This window comes from Lepidochelys kempii, chromosome 2, assembly GCF_965140285.1.
Source record: "Lepidochelys kempii isolate rLepKem1 chromosome 2, rLepKem1.hap1, whole genome shotgun sequence".
Lineage (NCBI taxonomy): Eukaryota > Metazoa > Chordata > Testudines > Cheloniidae > Lepidochelys > Lepidochelys kempii.
The window spans coordinates 210,944,881-210,969,067 of NC_136381.1; the positions used below are offsets into that span (position 1 = coordinate 210,944,881).

At 39.1% G+C, this 24,187-nt stretch overlaps 1 protein-coding gene across 3 annotated transcripts in view; it reads left to right on the top strand.

Annotated features, from left to right (window-relative positions):
• Positions 1-24,187, top strand: part of RAPGEF5 (Rap guanine nucleotide exchange factor 5) — a 219,318-nt gene that overhangs the window by 178,778 nt on the left and 16,353 nt on the right. For all 3 annotated transcript variants that reach the window (XM_073333743.1, XM_073333740.2, XM_073333742.2), the window contains exons 14-22: positions 1,040-1,137; positions 3,029-3,059; positions 3,964-4,042; positions 8,502-8,651; positions 11,547-11,644; positions 13,369-13,491; positions 16,576-16,754; positions 20,840-20,930; positions 23,366-23,416. In XM_073333743.1, coding sequence (XP_073189844.1) covers positions 1,040-1,137; positions 3,029-3,059; positions 3,964-4,042; positions 8,502-8,651; positions 11,547-11,644; positions 13,369-13,491; positions 16,576-16,754; positions 20,840-20,930; positions 23,366-23,416 — 900 coding nt within the window. The remainder of the gene's footprint in view (positions 1-1,039; positions 1,138-3,028; positions 3,060-3,963; positions 4,043-8,501; positions 8,652-11,546; positions 11,645-13,368; positions 13,492-16,575; positions 16,755-20,839; positions 20,931-23,365; positions 23,417-24,187) is intronic.

The window sequence follows — 24,187 nt, forward strand, 5'->3', positions numbered from 1 at the left end:
TGTTCTGTGTTTATCTACAGAGCCAAGCACTTTGGGCCCCAATCCCTGACTGTGGCTTAAGGCACCACCACAGTACCTCTACTGCTACTGCTAATGTTCAGTTGGTCTGAATTGCACCTGAAAAAATTGCATATGAAATTGCAGTCCAAAATTATTTATGCCCACAGTTTGTGAAGTTGGGCTGATAATTTGGCCTTTAGTATGTGATCCCCATTTGTTAGCCAGGAGAAACTCTGTATAAACTTCTGGATGGGTATAGAATCATAGAATCATAGAATATCAGGGTTGGAAGGGACCCCAGAAGGTCATCTAGTCCAACCCCCCGCTCGAAGCAGGACCAATTCCCAGTTAAATCATCATAGAAGATCAAAGAGAAAATGTTTGCCTCCATAATGACTTCAAGTGTCAAAGTCAGTTTAATTTGTTTACTTTATATCTAAGGTCAAATGTCTTCCATAATTAGTTGAGGCTCTCAGAAGGGTTTGAATAATGACATTCAGGAAATGCAAAAAATCAAGAACATAAGATTTATTTGCTCGTTAATTTGAGACTAGGAGCATCTTGTCATTTCCATGTGAGATTTTGGGACTAGAAAATTTTTGGATGTAAATGCAGAAAATAAATGAAAATACTCCTAATATTAGTAGTCAAATCAATTGATTAATTATTATTACTGTCATTGTTTTGATTGAGTGATGATGGTGTGATCTATTTTCATGCTTAAAAGTAGATTGGTATGAGCTAAACCAGGTTTAAAGTAACAAACAAAAGTGCCGTTTTAAATCTTTCCACAGACTGCTGACACCTTAGCGCTATCCTTTGGTTATGGTATACAAAGAATACTTCTCCGTACAGTAGCCAGACACTGACTGGTTTAGTTATTTAAACAGGAACTGTCTGGATTACAGGACCCATTTTAAAACATTCCTGGAATTTATTTTATTAGGGTAATGCTTCATTTGATGGAGGCTGCTGATATGATATATAATATTTCTTTCAGTCATCAGATATGTGCAGATACCCTTTTTTATTCTTTCAGACAATATACAGAAATGTGTTAGATGATGTATATGAATATCCCATACTCGAGAAGGAATTGAAAGAATTTCAAAAGATACTTGGAATGCATCGTCGTCAGTAAGTTTCGATTTTGGTCAACCCTCATTTTTTTGGGTATAATTTACTTTTTTTATTTACGTTTTTCTTTAGCACAGAGAAAGACGAAAGGATAAGTAATATAACTACAGTACAAGGAAAACAACAGCCATGGTGTTGTATAAATAACCTTTCTTTTTACATAAAGCCAAATTAGTCCAATTTTTCTCATGTTGTGGAGTAAGGTACTATACAATTACTCCCATTAATTTTGGTGAGAGTAGAGTACTTGTGGAGTAGAGTACTACTCAGTGTAAGTGTGGCAAAATATGACCCATTTGTCACGGTTATTTTTAGTAAAAGTCACGGACACGTCACAGGCAATAAACAGAAATTCATGGAAGCCTGTGAGCTGTCCCTGACTTTTACTAAAAATAACTGACAAAATGGGGAGGCAGGAGGGTCCAACACCCACCGCTGCTGGAGCTTCGGGTGTCCCCTGCTGCCCTCAGCAGCTTGGAACTCCTGGGTGCCCTCCTTCATCCTCCTCCACCCTGCAGTGACTTGGAGCTGTGGGGCCCCCGTCGGCTTGCTGCCCCAGAGCTGAAGTGGAAAATGTCACAGAGGTCTCTGGAAGTCACAGATTCTGTGACTTCTGTGACCTCCGTGACAATATCTTAGCCTTACCAGTAATTAGCAATGAATTATTTAAAATAACTGATACAATATACTGTATTGTTTGTGAGTGGGCAGGACTTCTTTTACCATGAAACATTTACTTAACCCTCTTTTGCAACTAACATGGCAAGTTTGTTCTTCAATACTAATTATATTTTTAAAAGACATTTTAATGCATATGTTTCAAGTAAGTAGAATTTTTTTGTTGTTACTTGATCATGTTGAGATCAAAGAGAGCTTTGACATTGACTGTGACCAGTTCTTATCACTAGGGATGAATCTCTTATTTGTTTTCTGTAGTATCAAACAAGCTTGCAACACTTATATTTTCATCCCAGATTATATGATTAAACAAATGAGTTTCAACCTATTAAAAGCAAATCATTATCCAGCAGTTGTTACTCTTATAGCCTCAAAAGTCTGTTTTGCAATCACTCATACCATGAAACTTTCACAGTTTGGTGTAATTAGATATTTAGATATTTACATTCAAATCTGTGAAATCATTGTTTATATGGACTATCTCACTTTTCCTAAGGTTTGCTACGTTTCTGTGATTGGTTAAGTTTCCTAAAGGGGTCACTAGGTCAGAGGTAGCCTGAGCGCTTGTCTACATGTAGAACTATTCGGGAACAGCTATTATTGAATAACTTCATGTTGTGGACTCTCATATTCCAAAACAAGAGTTACTTGTTCTTATTTAACTTAACTGTTCTAGAATGTGTGTGTCTACACATGGAGTTATTCAGGCATAGCTGTTACTGAATAGCTGTATATGTAGACAACCCCTGAGTTTAAAGGAGTTTTAACAAAAACAGAAATGGGTCCCAGAACTCCTGACTCGAGTTCCCTGATCTGACCACTAGTCCATGCTCTGTCTTGTACTGGCATATAAAAATGTGAATGTTCACAGTGAACCACTTTGCCAAGTACACTGTGCACACTGAAATATGTTAAAGGACATTGACTGGACACACCTTTTGTAAATGTATATCTCAGCTGGTGTAAATCAGCATAGTTTCACTTTACATAAGCTGAGGATCTGGCCCTAAGGCTTTTAGTGTAGTATGCTAGGGCTTGATCCTATGATCTACTAACTTCTTCCTGGGTGCAACTGGGTGACCTCAACTTGCACTGAAGGAACTCTGCACTAACTTTATAGTGAGTATATTATGTTATAAACTTTTGGCTGGCTGCAAATTCCTTTTCTAATCTTTGGATAGAATGAATAACTCAAATTATCCCTTTGTTTCAGCACTGTAGATGAATATTCACCTCACAGAAAGGTAATACAGGATACATATATTTGACTTTTACATTGCTTGCTTGCTCATAACCTCTTCTCGGCCTAATTAAAAATGACTGTTGGCCAAAAACATGACAGGACACATCCGAGAGTCTAGGCCTGCAATGCTGCTAAAAGCTTTTTTTCCCCCAGCCAGCACAGCTCTGGTTTCAGCTGTGTGTGCTGACCTAAAGTGGCTGTGACATTATTAGCATTTTAACAACATGTTTTGAGATGTCAGCATTCAATAGGAGCCTAACAGCATGCCCTTTCCTGGCTGGATAGATACAGGTTTGAATTCAGGAAGACAGACACAAACAAATCTAGCAGACATTGGCTACAAATGTCAGGTAGTCAGTCAGAGTAAAGGGAGTTGTGCTGGGACAGGGACACACACACACACAGAGAAACATGAATTTGTGCCTATTTAACTAGAAGGAAAGGATACAAAAGGGGGGTGTCAACATAAGCGCTACATGGCAGTGAATTGCTGTGCTCATGAAATTCACTGGACTGAAGTTGAGGTGTGTAATAAGCTTAAAAATATCATTTTGGAAATGTAGAAAGCAGAAAATGAGATTGTAGAGAAATTGCTGACTAGGCCAATTGACAGTTGCTATTTAGGACCGTATGTAAGAAATGAACTGTGAATGTGATTAGAGCCCCTTGCAATGTTTGCACTGCTTAGCCTAGACATGTTTAACTTCCTCAGAATTCCCCACCTCTACTGTTGTTGTTAAGTAAGACAACTCCCACTTTATTTGTCCAACAATGGATGGGTGGATTTCCTATGAACACATTTTGGCTAGTCATATCTAGAGCGTTCTACATGCAGTTATTGCTTTGTAAAGGGCAGGAACACATACATTCATTGTTCTTTTTTTAATTTATTTATCCCTTCTTAGAATAAAGCCTTTTTCCACCAATTCAGTCTCAAGGAGAATTGGCATCAGCACAAAGGCACCATGAATGAAACAGAGGAAAGTAAGTATGATTTAGAAGCATTAGAGGAAAAGCTCAGTGCAACACCTCTAAATATTGGTACAAGAATATTTCTACATAAAGGCTTCCCTTAAGGAACATTTTCAATTACAAACTTACAACTTCTGAATAATAACCTGGAACTATAAAAAAAGAAAGATCTAATGCAGTGAGAATACATTTCTGTCTGATGCCTTATGCAGGGCTCCAACTGTAACATGATGTCTCAGGGGCCCCTTTTTTCCTCTCTTCCTTTCCCACCCCAGCATCTCAGTAACAAAGGTATGTGACTCACAAGAGTGCTGGCAAGAGATTGGACTTTATTTCCAGGCTTTTGATATGGCTCCAGATTGCAAAAGGTTAATATTCCTGTCACCTGAGGGCTCCTGGCTCCAATATCTATTGTTACAATCTTCTCCCCCAAAACTTGTTTGCAAGTGGAATGCAACACGCCCCTTCACATTAATATCATCCATTACAAAATGCACTTCGCCTTCATTGTTGGTAATGCAATAATAAAGTGAAGCATTATGCATTGACAGCTTTATGGGACTGAGGGAGAGAGGACAATTATATTATGGCTCCAGATTGTTGTGTGAGGTGAAACTACTGTGTATAGAGACACTAGACCCATGCTTAAGCAGAGAACACCAGAGTGAAGTCCCTCACTTTATTAAGTCACTCCTGCAACATTTTCTAGTCCACAACGGTAACTGAAGGTCCAAAAACTCTACAAGTTCAACTCAGATCAGAGTATAATTAATGCCCATTTATGGTTATCATAACTGTGCTCTTTAAATATTCAGAGAAGTATTTCCCTGTGGTGCTCTCTAGGATTACCTTATAGCTCTCTAGGGTTACCTTATACTACCTAACTTGTGGCTTGACGTTCAGATTTGTTGGGATTTCAGGCCCACAAGACAACCTCTAAAAATTTCACGGTGAGATCCTCACCCCTGCTCTGGCTCCTTTATGACATATAAAAGGGCCAAAGTAGTATAAAGGGGCCCTCAAAGCCCCATATGCAGCTGGAGGAAGATTCTCTTGAAGTAGGAACTGAAGCAGACAGTCATAAGACTTCCACCCTTGGAGTGCCAGGATGGGGCGCTGTGGTCAGGAGAGACATATCAGGGTTGTGGATGCTGCAGGTAGTGCTGCAGTCCATAGGGCATTCTGGGGAGGCTGCTGTAACTTACACAGACCTCCAGCTCGGTCTAAATTATACTGGAGGCCTCTTGGGCCGGGGAGCAGCCCAGGATCAGAATAGTGCAAAGGTGATTTAAAACTAACTTAGTCCACACCCTACTTCCCCTAGACTCTGAGTTCTGTTCTGTACTTCGTAAAGTAGGTGCAGCGTGGCATCTCTAGGCTTTCAGTGGCTCCATAGCAATAGCAACCACAGATGTGACATTCAAAATATGAGTGGGGAATAAAGTTTGGGCAGGCCGTAAAGGTGACAGTTCATGAGTACCTGACATCTAGTGTGGTCCAGATCCATTTAAAGTAAGGGAGACATTATTGGCCCAATTTAAAATTAAAGATTGTGTTTGCTGTTGGTCCCCATCACTGCCCCTTCTCCCCCACCCCCAATGGCAGAGAATCCTGGAGGAGGGGGGAAGACATTTCAGCCAAGAGGAAAATCACTGGCTTTTCTGGTAACCATTGTAGGCAGGTCTGATAACACTTTCCATAGGGAAGTCAAATAATCCTGTCAATTTCCACCCTGCCCCCCTTTTTTTTTTTTTACAGCTGGTATCATAAAGATGATGTGTACCTTTTCATGACTTTTAGCTATTCCAAAGACAGATTCTGTCACAGGATGAACACCTGATTTACTGCCTGCCAACAGAGACAGGCTAACAAAAAATTCTTACATCAACCAACTGAGATGTTTTTGTAAGGGTTAAAATTTAAGGTTCTCTCTCCTCCTCTACTTCAAACAACAAAATTGTGGTTTTTCACTAGAGAAAAGTTGCTGACCAACATCCTCTAGTGTAGCATAAGTTAATGAAAATGCCTTGCAGTTGGAAAGGTTTGTGAAGCAGAGGCAGAGCTATTGTTGTATACATCTGTCAGTAGAGACAAAAGAAATCTCATTTGTAGAGGAGAGAAAGAATCATCTCTATACTTTTGTTGTCTCAGTCTGTCTGTAGGAAAAAAACCTAAATTATAGGTTAAAAAAAACAATGATTAATGAAGCACCAAAGTGAGTACAAAATAAAGACCATTCTGGTAGTGAGCTTCATTGACAGATGATGTCATTTTTGAAATACTGATTATACATGTCTGGTGGTGTGTTTCTCTTCTCTTACATTACTACTACAATCCACATGACTGACTAAGATTTCAGTTCTGCAAAACCTGGGTGCCTGAAATTTTGTAACAGAAACAAGAGAAGTACTAACTGAGCTGATCCTATGACGATGCGGTTACTGTCATGCCAGACAAACCCATTTCAAGATAGACCTTTGAATTCTTTCTCCTTAGACCAGCTGAAAGGTTATTACTGAGAGTTATTGAGTACCTGAATCTCCCTTTGACTTCAATGGAAGTTACAGGCACTTTGGCAGTTCTCCAGATCAGTCCCTTATAGGTGTGATGCACATGTTCCAAAAAGGAGCTGTACTTGAACTAATTATACTGCTGTTAGAACAGTCCCCACGTCTGCTAAGATGTTATGGTGATGTGTATGTGATTTGGATGGCTAGCTAGGTAAGTTAGATAAATGGATTGATGGAGGAAGACTAGAGAGAGCCACTCTTAGAACTTCAAAGGTGAAGTTCAAAATAAGCAAGGTGGAAGATCTGAAGTATACAGAAAGAATTATGATTCTTCTGATCCTGAAAGAAAGGAAGCAAAAAATATCAACAGCTGAGCTTGAAAAGGAAAAAGAGAGAAGAGGAAACTTGTCTTCAAAGTATCCAAAATAAAAGTAAAGGAGTACATGTGGCACCTTAGAGACTAACCAATTTATCTGAGCATAAGCTTTCGTGAGCTACAGCTCACTTCATCGGATGCATACTGTGGAAAGTACAGAAGACGTTTTTATACACACAAACCATGAAAAAATGGGTGATTATCACTACAAAAGGTTTTCTCTCCCCCCACCCCACTCTCCTTCTGGTAATAGCTTATCTAAAGTGATCACTCTCCTTACAATGTGTATGATAATCAAGGTGGGCCATTTCCAGCACAAATCCAGGTTTTCTCCCCTCCCCCCCCAACACACACACAAACCCACTCTCCTGTTGATAATAGCTTATCTAAAGTGATGACTCCAATTTGCAAATGAATTCCAATTCAGCAGTCTCTCGCTGGAGTCTGGATTTGAAGTTTTTCTGTTGTAATATCGCAACTTTCATGTCTGTAATCGCGTGACCAGAGAGACTGCAGTGTTCTCTGACTGGTTTATGAATTTTATAATTCTTGACATCTGATTTGTGTCCATTTATTCTTTTACATAGAGACTGTCCAGTTTGGTCACGCGATTACAGACATGGTCAAACTGGACAGTCTCTACGTAAAAGAATAAATGGACACAAATCAGATGTCAAGAATTATAACATTCATAAACCAGTCGGAGAACTTCAGTCTCTCTGGTCACGCGATTATAGACATGAAAGTTGCGATATTACAACAGAAAAACTTCAAATCCAGACTCCAGCGAGAGACTGCTGAATTGGAATTCATTTGCAAATTGGATACAATTAACTTAGGCTTGAATAGAGACTGGGAGTGGCTACGTCATTATGCAAGGTAACCTATTTCCCCTTGTTTTTTCCTACCCCCTCCCCCGTCCCCCCAGACGTTCTTGTTAAACCCTGGATTTGTGCTGGAAATGGCCCACCTTGATTATCATACACATTGTAAGGAGAGTGATCACTTTACATAAGCTATTATCAGCAGGAGAGTGGGGTGAGGGGGGAGAGAAAACCTTTTGTAGTGATAATCACCCATTTTTTCATGGTTTGTGTGTATAAAAACGTCTTCTGTACTTTCCACAGTATGCATCCGATGAAGTGAGCTGTAGCTCATGAAAGCTTATGCTCAAATAAATTGGTTAGTCTCTAAGGTGCCACAAGTACTCCTTTTCTTTTTGCAAATACAGACTAACACAGCTGTTACTCTGAAACCTGTCAAAATAAAAGTGTTAGAGATTACCTGCTCTGCAGTAAATATCTACAGGAATTCTAACTGTATGTTGGTGAAGCACTATACTGTTCTTTATTATGTCCTTGTGATTTCCCAGGGAGAGGAGGAAGGGAAAAATGATGATGTTTGTGTTAAGAGGTTCGTGTGCCTGTAGGTCAATGTACTGCAACAGTAGCTACTGCTGTCAAAGATTATTGTCAAACAGAATAACAGCCAAGGCATTGCCACAGTTTGGTTTGTGAAATTCTTCCACCTCCTAGTAGTATATGTCCTCATCTATTTATGGACATTTCTTTCTTCCTTTGTGCAGTTTTCTGCCGTGTATATATAACAGAACATTCCTATGTCAGCGTAAAAACTAAAGCATCCACTTCAGCTCAGGAGATACTGAAAATTATAGCAGAAAAAATCCAGCATGCAGAGGAGGACCTGACTCTGGTTACTGTCGCATTCTCTGGGGGTAAATAATTTTCACTCATCTAACCTTTTACTGTATCTCATGTATAAAAACATAGTTGAGATTTTCAGGTGCAAGGATGTAACTGTTCCAGTATGAGTCCACAGCTGGATGACCACAGTAACAATAAGGAGCTGCCTACCAGAGAGTTGTTTCCATGACAACAGCTAATTCTTGGGTACAGTAGGTTATTGCATTTCCTCACCCGGATAGGAGTGCAAAGGACTTTCAGTGATTAGAAATATGTTATAAGGTTTTTCCACAGATAAGCCTCCTAGTTTTATATTTAAATGAACTTGGGAAGGTCTTGAGGTATGACTTGCCTTAAAATGAGGATGAGTAGCATTGTGTGCTAGAGGGATAAGTTATGAATTTTCTGTAATGGGTGGATGAGGGAATGGTAGAAAATGTGTAAAATGTTGCTATTTGAAGCAATCCAAGTAATACTTTCTCTGATTAAAGGCTGTTGGGATTATCCTAATTTGTAGCTTTTTTTTTTTCTCTTATTTTAGTCGTTCTTGCTTAACAAAGAAAGGTTTATTTTCTCTTTCAAGGGAGATCACACAAATCACAGGCTGACACTATTGATCTATTTGACCTGCCTGGCCCCATCATTTCCTTTGGTGTCTGTCAGATCTTAAGATCTTTGGGAAGCTGTTTTGCTTATAGTTTGGGCCCTACCAAATTCACAGCCATGAAAAATGCGTAATGGACCGTGAAATCTAGTCTTGTGTGCCTTTACCGTGTACCATATAGATTTCACGGGGGAGACCAATGTTTCTCAAATTGGGGGTCCTGACCCAAAAGGGAGTTGCAGGGGGTCACAGGATTATTTTCGGGGTGTCACAGTATTGCCACCCTTACTTCTGCGCGGCCTTCAGATCTGGGTGTTTGGAGAGCGGTGACTGTTTGCCGGGCACCCAGCTCTGAAGGCAGCGCCCTGCCAGCAGCAGTGCAGAGATAAGGGTGACAATACCACACCATACCACCCTTATCTGTGCGCTGCTGCCTTCAGAGCTGGGCGGATAGAGAGTGGCGGCTGCTGACTGAGGGCCCAGCTCTGCAGGCAGCAGCGCAGTAGTAAGGGTGGCAATATCATACCATGCCATCCTTCCTTCTGCACTGCCACTGGTGGCAGCTCTGCCTTCAGAGTTGGGCTCCCAGCCAGCAGCCGCTGCTCTCCAGCTGCCCAGTAAGTAAGGGTAGAAGTACTGCAACCGCCCCCTACAATAACCTTGCAGCACCTCCCACACACTGCACAACTCCTCTATGGGTCAGGACCCCTACAATTACAACCTGGTGAAATTTCAGATTTAAATATCTGAAATCATGAAATTTATGATTTTTAAAATCCTATCACCTAAAATTGACCAAAAAGGACCGTGAATTTGAGAGGGCCCTACTTATAGTATCCCTTGTTACTCTTAGTGAATACAAAGATGGTGATTTAACTAGTTGCATAACAATAAGAAGCTGGATCTACAAAAGAGGCTAATGAATAGATTTAAAATGTATGGGCCAGGTCCTCAGCTGGCATAAATTGGTGTAGCTCCATTGAAGTTGAGGATCTAGTCCTATATGTACTCACCTAAAATGGATAAATACAATAAATTATGGCACATTAATTTATCTCATTCAAAACATAAGGTCAAAGTGTCCCTCCCCACCCCATGCAGATCCCAAACAAATTTTGTGCAGGGTACCCATGCAAGTGTTGAGGGGATGACATCCTGCCCCTGCAACCCAGAGCCTGCGTGAGGAGCAGCCATGCTACCACATTTAAGAGGGAGTTTTGGCCAGCAGATCCACATAATATCCAAACATACTTGTCGTGCCCTTGCCTGTGCCCTAACGTGCCTGAAGTGCCTTCTTAGAACTGCAAAACAACAGTGGTTCTGCTGCTTTTCAGGTCTTGTGCGTCTGTGTAACTAGGAGGCAGGATTTGCTGCTAAATAATAATGGTGATAACTTCATTGCTAGCTTTGATAGCTAAAGAAAACCAGCAATTCATAAATAATGAAGCATAGTATTATCTAACAGCCTATATATGCTTGTTTCTAGAGAAAGAACTAAAATAATAATCACTACTGCTTGTCTGATAAATTTCAAAAGGAATTAAAAACCAACATCTGATGAAGTGAGCTGTAGCTCACGAAAGCTCATGCTCAAATAAATTGGTTAGTCTCTAAGGTGCCACAAGTACTCCTTTTCTTTTTGCGAATACAGACTAACACGGCTGTTCCTCTGAAACCTAACAATAAGAATGTCACTTGTTCAAGAACATTTGTAAGCCACAAATTGTTACCTCTTCTCCTTGATTAATTCATTCAGTGCTATCAAAACTAAGGTGTCCTGATTGTTATATACTATCAGTAGCATGGTCTGTGCATAACTCCCATGTATTTCCCTTTTCTGGTTGTTATAACATCTGCATGAGTTAGAGATCTGCTGCATCTTTTGTTTGTGTCAGCAATGTAAATGTTAAAGATGTAATTTTTATTAAACCACTTGATTAAATAAATGAGGATGTTTTCATTCAAAATGATTTCAAAACTTTTTACTCCTTGTAAATAGTGGTTCAAATGTAAATGTATCATTTACTACTAAGGAGCTGAAAGCACTTGTGCAGATTGGCACAGACCTGAATAATTCAGCTTCATGGACATCTTGCTTTGATTGTATTTACTGTACGCCACATAGATAGTGGTATCTCGAGCCTGGTGGATAAATGGGAGCAGGTTGAGTAAATCATTAAATACTACGTACAATACTCGGTTACAATTGCGAAAACAAATTTTCCTTGTGGCATTTGTTTGCATGTGGAACTTGGTTATTTATGTAGCATGTAGACTTCTATTCTGAGGCTTCTAACTTTTTTTTAATATATATATTTTAAAGAAAAACACGAACTACAACCAAATGACCCGGCTATCTCAAAATCTCTCGAGGCAACCAGTCGGATGTTTGTCTACAGAAAAGATCTGACTGAGACTTTGGTAAGACTGTATGATCTCAAGCTGTATAATGGTTGACTTGTCTGATTCCAAGTCTAAGCCGAGTAGTTTTTCAATTATAATGATACTTTCAGTGTACAATTTATTTTTCCAATTTCCTTAATAAAACTTGTCTGGACTTATTTGCAGAAAGGCAGCTGTAGCATAAATAACTGCCAAAGTCTCTTTCTGTAATTTATTGAGCTAATTGTCCCTTTTAAAATAAATGTTCCTGAATTTGAGTGTCTTTACTAAACAGCAGTGGAATTAGTTAATGTGTCAGATAGGCTTAAGCTTTTATACCCATTTAAAGGGTTTGGTCAATTCATTGACATTTGTTAAGAGAGAAAAATTAAAAGTCAAATAGTGCTTGGTCCGTGTGCAGGGATGGAAATGGGGTGGGGATGGAGAGAACCAGTGTAAGGAGCCTTATTTCCTTGTGCCTCAGCCACTTTTTAGGGCCAATGCATAATAGCCTTTTTCATGCTCTGCTGCGTTCAGCATCTGTTCCTCCCTAGGATGGCTACTGCACAAAGAGGCTTATGTCTGCCAGGGGAACTAGGCAGACCCGCAGAGTGAACCCATGCTCCTAGGTGCAGTCCCTCTCAGAGTATCTCTTGGGGTGGTGCTACTATACACCACCTGCAGTGTAGACCAGCACCTGTCAGGCACAGTTAGGTCCTCGATAAATGAACTTTTCAACAATCTTTTGCCGACATTGCAACTATGTAGAAACAAGTGTATGAGTATTCCAACTGCTGTGGTACATTATCAGTATAATTAGACTTCATGAATTTGTCCTATGCAAGAGAAATGTCTAGTTGCATTTTACTGGATGAGCTGACATGCTGTTATCATCATGTATCTTCCACATTGTTTGCAGACTGTTAGCCACCTTTAAAATATGTTACTAGCAAAACGTCCCCAGCAAGCGATAAGCAATCTAGTTTAATTAGTTACAGAGAGTTTTGTGGAGGGTTTTAAATTTTATTTTGTATCTGTCAAAAAAAAGCACTAAAATGATGTCTCAACTGATCAAAATCAGCTTTCATCTGGGCAGACGACTTTTGCCAAATTTCAGACTGATGACATAAAAATGAGAGAGAAACCTTTTTGAAAATCAAATTTACAATAGCAATGGCAAATGATCCTCAACTCCAGTGGTCTTAATGAGTTCCACAGTAATACGCTCAGTAATTTTTGTGAATTAGGCCTCACAATTTTTTATTGCTGCCTGACAGTTGCACTCAAAGTAAGCCATTTTTCATCACAAAATTGATGGTTTTATGTAACTTGTAAATGTGCGTTCTGGGATGCAAGTACGTTATATGTATATTCTGTACTATAAATCTGGTCTGTTTCCTTACTGGAACTCACCGTAACATTGTCTTTATTTTTAATACAAAACTTGCTGGAGCATTATTTCTGATAACAGGCCATAGTGAGTCCAAGGATTTTACTTTCATTACGCTGTCTGCCTGGTCAGTGTTTTATAATCACGTTTTAGAGAGAGAGAGGGCCTAATGCAATAAGAAGACATTGATCACATTCTCCTGTTTGTTAAACAGGCTGTAACTCATTGAAGGTGGACAGTATGATGAAAAAATTAAGTGCACTCGGGGAGATTACTTTCTCAATGTTGGGCTTTTACTTCAGTGCAGTAGCTAATTCAGGGCAGAGCATCTGGGAATTGCTCAGGATCCTTTTGTTTCTGTCCATTGACTTAGAATCCATATGCTGAAAATGAGGAATCACTGCAAAGGTCTGTGAGAATTTTGGGAATTAACACCTGGGATCTTGCCTTAGAATTAACATACTTTGATTGGAGTCTCTTCAATTCAATTCATGAGGTAAGAAGCAGTAGCTTTAGTGTTATTGTATCACTAATTGTCGAAGTTGTTGTGGGGTTTTTTAATCAAAGGTACAAACATGAGTAAAATAAGTCATTAGAAGTTAGAATATAGGCTACAGATGGGAAAAAGAATGTATCATTTAAAATTCATGCTGAAAGGTCTACTCTGTCTTTCATGTAGAGGAAACTGATGCAACATCATATCATTGTCATGACTTTGCAATGTCCTGATGTTGCATCATTATGTTTACGTTGTAACATAAGTATCACGACATCACAGTGCATCAGTATCACTGAGTGGGGAGAATATCACATAAGCCCCAGAAGATGTTTTGGCAACCTTTGATAGCCTGTAAATCTGTCCAGGAAAAATTGATGCATACAACTTCCCTATGTTGGGGCATCTTGTGTTTTCTTTGGTCATATGTGAAATTTTAAAATTGTATTGTTTTATATCTGAAAATAGAAAAGTAAGAAAAGTCTGTCTTTTGCACATAGTAATATTTCATTAAACGTGACTTTTTGATTGAGATCATAAAAGCCATACAATATTGGGGGGCGGGGGGAGGGGTGAAGTGTACACAGCCACATCTCCTCTGGAAGGGACTCCATTAATTTGTATCAAGTTATCACTTTAAGCACAATGTAACCTGTGATTTTAGCAAAGCCACTACATGCCAACCTAGTGTGCAGGACTTTAAACTGGATTCAGAGGGGGCAGGTGCCAAAAATCCATAAGTAAGCATAAAAAAGGGCTAGATGGCTTGGGGAGGGGATGGAGGAACATCTAAAATTACTATAGAGCCATAGGTCTTATTATCTATCCCTTTCTTAATGATTCCCAATGTTCTGTTAGCTTTTTTGACTGCAGCTGCACACTGAGTGGATGTTTTCAGAAAACTATCCACAATGACTCCAAGATCTCTTTCTTGAGTGGTAACAGCTAAGTTAGACGCCATCATTTTATATTTATAGGTGGTATTATGCTTTCCAATGTGCATTACTTTACATTTATCAGCATTGAATTACATCTGCCATTTTGCTGCCCAGTCAACCAGTTTTGTGAGATCTCTTTGTAACTCTTCGCAGTCTGCTTTGGACTTAACTATCTTGAGTAGTTTTGTATCTGCAAATTTTGCCACCTCACCTCCTTCCTGACCTCAAACCTTTTTGATGTCTATAGTGAAACACTTCCTCCCTTTTTCCCCCCTGCCTATCCTTCCTGAACAAACTATATCCCTCTATACCAATATCCCAGGCATGAGACTTATCCCACCAAGTCTCTGTAATGCCAATTAAGTCATAATTTATGTCATGGACTAATACACAGGAAGAACTGGAAGTATTTCCCATACTCCTTGTATTTGTATATATACATTAAGAAGATGAGCAGATTCCCCTTCTAAACATAAGAACAGCCATACTGGGTCAGACTGAAGGTCCATCTAGCCCAGTATCCTATCTTCCAATAGTGGCCAATGCCAGGTGCTTCAGAGTGAATGAACAGAACAGGTAATCATCAAATGTTCCATCCCCTATTGCCCATTACCAGCTTCTGGCAAATAGAGGCTAGGGACACCATCTCTGCCTATCCAGGCTAATAGCCGTTGATGGACCTATCCGTCATGAATTTATCTAGTTCTTTTTAGAACCCTGTTATAGTCTTGGCCTTCACAACATCCTCTGGCCAGGATTGGTTGACTGTGCATTGCGTAAAGGAATACTTCCTTTTGTTTGTTTTAAACCTGCTGCCTATTAATTTCATTTGGTGACCCCTAGTTCTTATGTTATGAGAAGGAATACATAACGCTTCCTTATTTACTTTTGCGACACCAGTCATGATTTTATAGACCTCTATCATATCCCCCCATAGTCGTCTCTTTTTCAAGATGAAAAGTCCCAATCTTATAAATCTCTCCTCATATGGAAGCTGTTCCATACCCCTAATAGTTTTTGTTGCCCTTTTCTGTACATTTTCCAATTCCAATACGTCTTTTTTGAGATGGGGCGACCATATCTGCACACAGTATTCAAGATGTGGGCGTACCATGGATTTATATAGAGGCAATATGATATTTTCTGTCTTATGGTATAGATCAGTGCAGGGGGCTGGACTTGATGACTTCTCGAGGTCCCTTCCAGGCCTACATTTATGAGATTCTAAAATTGCACAATCACTTAAGGTCCACTCCAGTGCCCCATGTGCCTTTCCACTGACTTTAATGGGCATTGCAACGAGCCCTCTAAAGCAGTGCTACTCAAAGTGGTGGTCTGCGGACCGGTGCTGGTTCGCGAGCCATCAGCTGCCGGTCTGCACGCACATTGGAAAAAATATTGCCGGTCCCCCACATCAGATAGCTGGAGAAGCACTGCTCTAACACACAGTCCTGAGTAATCCAGAAGTCTCATGGGAATGAGGTGGATGGAAGAAATAGGGCCAGTGCAACAGAAATGTCAAAATCAAAATAGTAGTGAATCATCAACTGAAAAGTGTGGTGCCCCATTGAGAATAAGAGGAAGAATGTGACATCTTCCATTGCCTTTCATCTTAGATCTGTTCTCTGAGCTTTCCTCTAAGTTCCATTTAGAAACTTAGAAGTTCTATTTAGAAACTTTAAAACTACAAATGGGTGAACTTGTTCAGAAAAAGAAATAAGAGCCTTTCCCTTGCTCCCTGAAGCATTCGCTATTTTTAGAATCAAATCTGAAATGAACTTTTTTTAAGGTTCTGGGGAAGTTCAGGTGTGAGGAGTTTTTTAGACAAGCTAAAAATGATTAAATGTTGAGAGAGACAGACTATTCTTGTCCTATTTCCAGCTGTGACCAGAAGTAGAGCTGCAGGAAATCTCATAAAAACACTTTTATGGCAAGATTTCCAACCCACATGCAAATTAAAGAGGCTCTAAACTCCAAACCAGAACTTTGAACCATTTGAGATTAACTCATCACTGATTAAAATACCCCTTATAAATAGCAATTATTTCTTACCTAATCTATTTTTTTAAAATATATTTAATTTTAGATCATTTTAACTTCATTTACAGTTTTAAAAAGCCCTAATAATCCAATAATTGTGTTCCAGCAAGAGCTGATATACTTCACCTTCAGCAGACAGGGCAGTGGTGAAAACACTGTGAATCTTAGTCTTCTGCTTCAAAGATGCAATGAAGTACAACTTTGGGTAGCCACAGAGATACTGCTCTGCAGCCAGCTCTGTAAACGTGTACAGCTAGTGAAAAAATTCATCAAGATTGCTGCCCAGTAAGTAACTAAAGTTGAAACTGGAATCCTTCAATGAACATCTTTTATCTTTTCATTTGTGGGGGGAGAGAGACAAAGTGGTGAAAGGGAATTTGTTGTTTATTATCCCTTGTCTTTAAATGTTTAGTAAGTGTGATGTACACATAAAATGGTCTATAAATAACAATATTTAAACACTGGCCAAACCCAAGCATAATGCAGCTGTATGCTGTACAAGTCTTCATATATATATATATATGGCTGTTCTTTGTATCAAACAATGATGTCATGGCCTCTTGTGTGTTCTCTTCTAGCTGTTTAGTTTGATCTGTGAAGATCAAAGTCGCAAGCAGATATCACACAGGAATGCACAGGCTCCCACAAAAGACTTGTCATGACATTTGGCCACTTTTTCAGTCAGTTTTCCATCTATCTTTCTCGAAGTGTTTACAGCCTTTCTTGATAGTTGCTCTCCATTCAAGTCTTCCTCTTCAGCTCAGCCAATGCACCTACAACATGACCTGCAAAATTCAAGCTATTTCATCATCTTTTGATGAGACCACCAAACTCATTTGCAATGTTAACCTTAAGCCCATACCTCCAGAGATGAAAGACTACTCATACTGAGCTATTGCACAGTCTATTCCTCTTGAGTGCGCTTAATTTAACAAAACTGTTATATTATTTAGTTACTTACATTTGCCAAATTTTAACTGAGAATACTGGATGGGCCATTCCTGCTCCATTACTAGCCTTTATGGTATGCCTGTGGAACAGAATACAAGTAAATACTGTACATGGAGAGTTCATTTTGCTTTAATCACGCCTGTTTTAGCAACCAAGGGAATGAAGCTATTGAAACAAATGCAGCCATTCTCCTCACCTCTATCATACATTCGTATGTATGCAGTATGTGAATATTCATGTTCATAGAAAATGTATAATATGTTCCCATATCTATCCCTTCACCGATTGACTTGATTTAATTTGTTCTAAGAGAGGCAATTATATAGAGAAGGCCATTCTCTGCTAAACCAATGTCTTTGGTGAAGTGCATTCCATTAATCTAATATAATGTACTTAGAAATGCAATTTGTTTTGGTTTGCAAGTTTTGTGCTATCCAGCAATGCATTCATTTCCAGGCTTATCAATTACTAACTTTGTTCTTATTCTGTCTGAAAGGATTGATTTCATGTGGCTCACTGGCTTCCCCGGTAACACTAATTTGTATTCCTAGAAGAGTTTCATTGCTGTTTCCCATGAACAGGGATATATATGCCCCCTAGAGTCAGACATTGCTATGTCTGAGTTAATTCCATCTCTTTTAGGGGAATGTGAAGTTAAAGTTGCAGAAACCAAATATGGTAACTGGCAATTAATTTTTTTAATATATAATGCATTTTATATTTGCATTACTGATGTGCTCATCATTGTAGTATCTAGATATATAGATGCAGAGATGAGCTTGTACTTCATTCAAATGCTGCTCTAATCAGAAAAGTGACTCTCAAAAAGCAGCATTATAGGGTTCCATTTTTCTTGTATTTAACTAACTCCCAGAACAAATTGGTGCATGGGGAATGTTTGGGGTACAGTAGGGAGGGGAGTGGCTTGAGCTCAATGTGCTCAGGCTGCTCTAACTCTTACCAGGGCAGAGAGCCATAACCAGCTCTCTGATTGCCCTCTGTTCCGCTGCTCCCAGATGCTGAATGTAGCAGGAAATCTGACCTAACATCTCCCTGAGCTCCAGCTGGGTCAATGAAGGGCCATAACTTAAATCCCTGTGTTTGGTGCTCTTATACTGCACTGCTGAGTTCCCTAGAAATACCCAAAATAGATGAACAGGAGAATTTTATTTTAATATCGACAAATGTAAAAAGTAGAGAGAATGTTGTAAGAACATTGATTCCTACACTTTTACAAATTAGAAATTCTACCCAAAAATTAATGTTAACAAAGAAAGACGGAACCACTACTCTGGTTATACAGGAGAATTGTAGAAGCAATATTTAAGGAGAGTAGATGAAGTAAAGGGAATTATTGATCAGTTAGTCTAATATAGATGCCAGGTTATTTTCTTGAGGAAATAAATCTGTATGCACTTAGAAGTAATCCTCTTGATGAGGGGGAGAGAGAGAGAGAGAGAGAGAGAGAGGTAAGCATGCATTTGGAAAGAACAGATCATGACAATTGGATATAATTACAAGTTTGGTAAGCAAAATAGTACAGTGGACATAAACTCTGATTCAAAATTCATTAAAGTCAATGGAAGATTTGTAAAAACCAAAAGCATGAGACATTTCCTGCCATGAAGAGTTTAAGGCCATTCTAAGGCCTGGATCATGCAAACACATAGGATACGTCTACACAGCTGTAACAGACCTGTTGGCCCAGGTTAGCTGACTCGGGCTCACAGGGTTCGGGCTGTGGGGGCTATAAAATTGCAGCATGTACGTTCAGGTTGCAGCCTGAGCTGTGAGACCCCTAAGGGTATATTTGCACTGCAGTGTAAGTCCAGGGCTAGGAGACTTGAGTTAGCAGGCTCTGAGTTTGTTAATCTAGGGCTTGAGTGTCTAACTCCAGGTTAGGAATTGTTGGACCTAGGGGTCCCATGTCTATACTGTTATGCAGGCCCAAGTCCAACCACCCATATCCCAGACTTCCTAGTTCCCTCCCAAAATGTGACCACTCTAGCTCTTTGTGGTACAGTGTGTGAAATTCTCCACCAAACTTGACTGTCAGAGGACAAAAAAAGTCTTCCTGTGGGATTGTGGAATACACTTGGCAGACTCCCAGAGCACTAGTCCCTTTCGGTGGCCTTTACACTGCAAAGCAGTTGCACTTGAACCCTACTCTGGGTCCTGCCTTGACTCAGGCTCAGAACCTCCCCGCCTGTGTGGTCCTCCTATTACCCTGGGTCTGATCTCTGGGTTAGCATGACTGGTGTGTACACGAAACGGGTTAATCTTGAGCCTGAATTAAAACCCTGGGTTTACATTGCAATGTAGACATACCCTTAGGCACATACTTAACTTTACTTAAATGAGTAATCCCATTGAAGACAGTGGGACTACTCACGTGATTAACGTTAATTTTTATAGTTGAACTTCAGATTCAGTCTTGCTTGAGAATCTGCTTGAGAAAGTGGAATGATACTGTTTGGATAGCATACTATAGTTTGTGATTACATTTTGCTAATTGGTTAAAAGTAAATAGGGAATAATCATATATAGTAAACATGAAATTAGAGAGAGGTATCTAGCTGAATTTCACAGTTATCAGTAGTAGGGACCAGTAGTAACTAATAATTAATCTAGAGGGATATGTAAATTGAACATTTGCAGACAATAACAAATTGAGGGACTGCAAATACATTGGAGGGTAGAGAGAAAATACAGAATGACCTAAAGAGTTTACTGTTATGTGCAAACAACAATAAGGAGAGATTTAATTTAGATAAATGCAGAGTAATTCAACTAGGGAATACTAATACAAACCAAAGAAATATACAAGAGATTGTTTAAGAGCAGCATTGTGGAGAAGGTCCTTATGTGATAATAGATGACAAATTAAAGGCAAGGTCGAGGTGTGATGTTGCAAAAAATACATCTTATACAGGATTTGTGTTTATAGAGGAGTAGCACATGAGAAAATAGAAAAGTAAAGGTAGAAACTGCCCCCACTCCATATATATGCATTTCATTGGTAAGGCCAGAATTCAAGTACTGTGTACAGTTTTCCAGTATTTTCTGGTGGGGGGAGTGGGGAATTGATAAATTATGACAAAGAAGGATGACAAAAATGAAAAAAAGGATTGCAGGCCTTGACTGGGAAGAGAAATGAAGGGAAATGAATATGTATAACTACAGAAAAGATGATAAAGGAGGGTGAAAATATTTGTATAACAACACAATAGAGGGCAAGGAATCATTCTGTAGGGTAAAGGACTAGTAATCGTTTCAGTGTAGAGGACAATCTTGTAATAGTGCAGGAAAGTTGGACTTGATAACCTGGGATATCTTTCCATCCCAATTATCTATTATTCTCTGAGGAGTGGAAATCAGAGTGTAATGTCCATTTTCTAAAAAATATTATTATTCTACAGCTGCAAAGCCCAAAGAAACCTGAACTCATTCTTTGCCATTGTTATGGGTCTCAACACTGCATCTGTCAGCCGGCTGTCTCAAACCTGGGAGGTAAGCCATGTCTTTGTATCTTTTCAGTCTTGTCAAAACTATATTTTGCACAAGCTTTTGATGGTGGTTTTGTTTTTTTTTAAGATACTAGCTCTACATACTGAAATCAAGTGTGAGGAAAATGGTGGTGGTGGGAGGTGTCAGTATATAGATGTCTACATTACCTGTAAATGCAGACTACCTGAGAATACTAGTGGATCTAAATCTATTCTTGCAGAAATTTTAAATAAGGACAAAGCAAAGAGAGGTATCCAAGATCAGATGAGTTACCCATAAAGGTCTAGAAATTATTATTAGTACAATTTTGAACTATGGTGGAGAAGACTAGTTAAATTTAAGTAAGGAATGGATTCCAAAGAAACAGAATCATTACATATGGAAGAGTTTCATTTAAAATTTTACAAAATAAAAAGAGACCCCCCATAAGGGTAACCTTCGATTAAACTCTTGCCCAGTTGTTTATTTTAGCAACAAGTTTAGGAAATGGGAAATGAATAAGTAACATATTTAAAAACCTAGATTAATGGTTAAAGAAGCTACAAGTTGCCAAAAGAGGAGGGGATATTAAGAGGGGGATTCCACTGGGATCTGTGTTTATACTGCTGCTGTTTCCATCAAAATAAATTACTGAGTGGTAATACCAGCAAACTAATTATATTTTCGGATTACCCAAAATCAGGGAAGTGTTGACTGGTATTACAGAATAAACCACAAGCAGGCGATAATCCAAAGGATTTGAATCTGTAATGCAAACAAGAATACGGTGCCTGCAATGGACACTGTCAAAAATACCCTCAAGCACAACCAGCAGAATTCAAACATCAGAAAGGGGCTTATACTCAGCCATATTAAGAGTGAAGTCATCCCCTCCCATACAAAATAACATGGAAAGAAAAATGAACTGTATATGTCAATGACTAATGCTGTGGGGAAACAAGAGCCAACAATTCCCAGTATGGGGAGGAGCTTGTAGGAGCCCAGAAAGGCAAAGGGTAGGAATCCAGTAAATGATTGGATGGCTCAAAATCTTCAGAGAAATCTGCAAATCTTGGGGCATCCGCACAGAAAGTGAGCCATTCTGCATTACTTCCTAAACCACCATTCCCACCAGCAGTGCTGCTCACTCAGGAGCTAAACTACCATTGCCTACCTGTTGGGGCCTGCGTTCATCCCACTCTTTGAGGGGTAAGGTAAAAAGGTGTGGACTGGGAGTAAATACTGGAGAAAAGGTACCCTGCATATCTACTCTGGAGCAGCAGAACTGCAGCAGTTTTGCTGCTTTGGAAATGTGTTCTGTGCTTCTGATGTATTTCAGCCTCTAAGAATAAAATGTGTTGTTTATCTGAACAAGTACAATACTTATTAGTGGATCAGCAATGGATAAGGTGTCTTTCTTATACACTCTGTGTGTGCATGTGAATAAATATGATAAAATACACACACCGTTTTTTTCCTTTTTGAAATGTGTGTAGCTACAGTTGTTTGCCTGGCATTCTTTAAATTGGCAAAATTTTACTACAGAAAAATTTCAAAATCCAAAAGCTTGTATGCATCAGTAATTTGAATTCTAGGAAATAGAGAGCAATGCTTATAAATTAATCACAATTACTTATTCATGCAAATTAAGTCACCTAAGTTCAAGCAGCCAGTTATACACCAACCTATGCTGAATATGCACTTGCATTCTTAAATAGAGGGCTGCATTCCCAGGCATGCCCTACTATTTTTGTGCTCAATATAGTGTGTTTTAAGGCATCTAACTTCCTCTGGTTGAAGATATTAAAATCTGCGCAAGTGCAATTCCACATGCAGTTCTTTTAGGTGTGCAGTTGCTAGTGTTTTAATCATACAGCAAGGTACATCTTTTAAAAATTGAGGGTATAATCCTGCAAAATTTACTCATGTGAGTAGTCTCAGTGGGCCTGATTCGCCTCCCAGTTACATCAGTGTATATCAGGAGTAACTGAGGTTAGTGTGAGACAAGAATCTGCCCATTGACTTGTAGGATTGGACCCTGAGCCCACATTTTAGGAAAAGAGTTAGGAGATTATTGAAATGGCATCTGAATTATTGAATATTTAAATTGTCAGCCTGTGTTGTTGTTTCCATCTTCACAAATGTATTAAGACAAATGGGGCAGACATGGAAGTTAGTGAGGAAGATGAAAACAGATGTTCAGAAGCAATTTTCATAAAAGAATCATGACTGTGTCGAATCTCAAAAGGCAAGACTGCTAAATCTAATACACTGGTATAGCTCTAAACATTATTCATAGCTGCAGATTTCAGTACTGGGAAAAGAATGATAATTGACTGGGGAAGTGGCTTGGTGCTATTTGACACTTCACACATGACAGACAATCTCAGAAAGAAAAACTGTATTTTTCTGCATATTTGATTTATTTAGTCCCATTTTCTTTTTCCCCCCGACCTCAGAAAATCCCTGGGAAGTTTAAGAAACTCTTCACTGAACTTGAAAGTTTGACAGTAAGTACAGTGCGAGTGCCAGAAAAAATTAGCTCCCCAGTTGTTCCCTCTCTAACTTATTTCTGGTGGAACTGACTGCCATTGTCTAAAATTGAGATTGCCTTTCTCTGATCATGGTTTGCCACAGACCGCACACATCTCAGTAGTGCTGCAGTGGTCTCAAAAAAGAGTAAATACACTAATTCTCCTGGACTTGGCACAGGGGGGAAATAAAGACCCAAAGTCTATGCTTGGTTTTCCGGGTGTAAATCTGGAAGTAATTCCATTGCCATGGTAGCTAATCACCAGTCTCTTGCTACCCAACCAAAGATGTTCAGAATCTGTCATTTATTTTTTTGTAATAAGAGTCTGTAGAAAGAGAGAATAGGCATGAAAAGGGGGGTGGGGGAGGAATCAAAAGTTTAAAGCCAGACTTTGCCTCCTTTACTTCTGTTGTGAGATACTCCTCAGCATGAGTATTTCCTTTGCCTTTCCTGAGGCTAGCAAGGTTACCACTGAATTGAGTAAGAATGGCAAAATCTGTCCCTTAATGATTGTTTCATTTTTACATAATTATCACAATTGGAATTCTTATACAATAATTACATGTCCTCAAGTTAGAAATGTTTATAAATATAAACTTAATAGTATGTACTATTTTAGAGTTTTAGAATTACAGTACTTACGTTTCATAGAACCACTCAGCTGCCTGCTGTTATTTTGTTCTTTAAGATATCTGATATGTGTTGTATTGTTTAATGAGTTAATTTTTCACTGGAAAAATGGCACTTG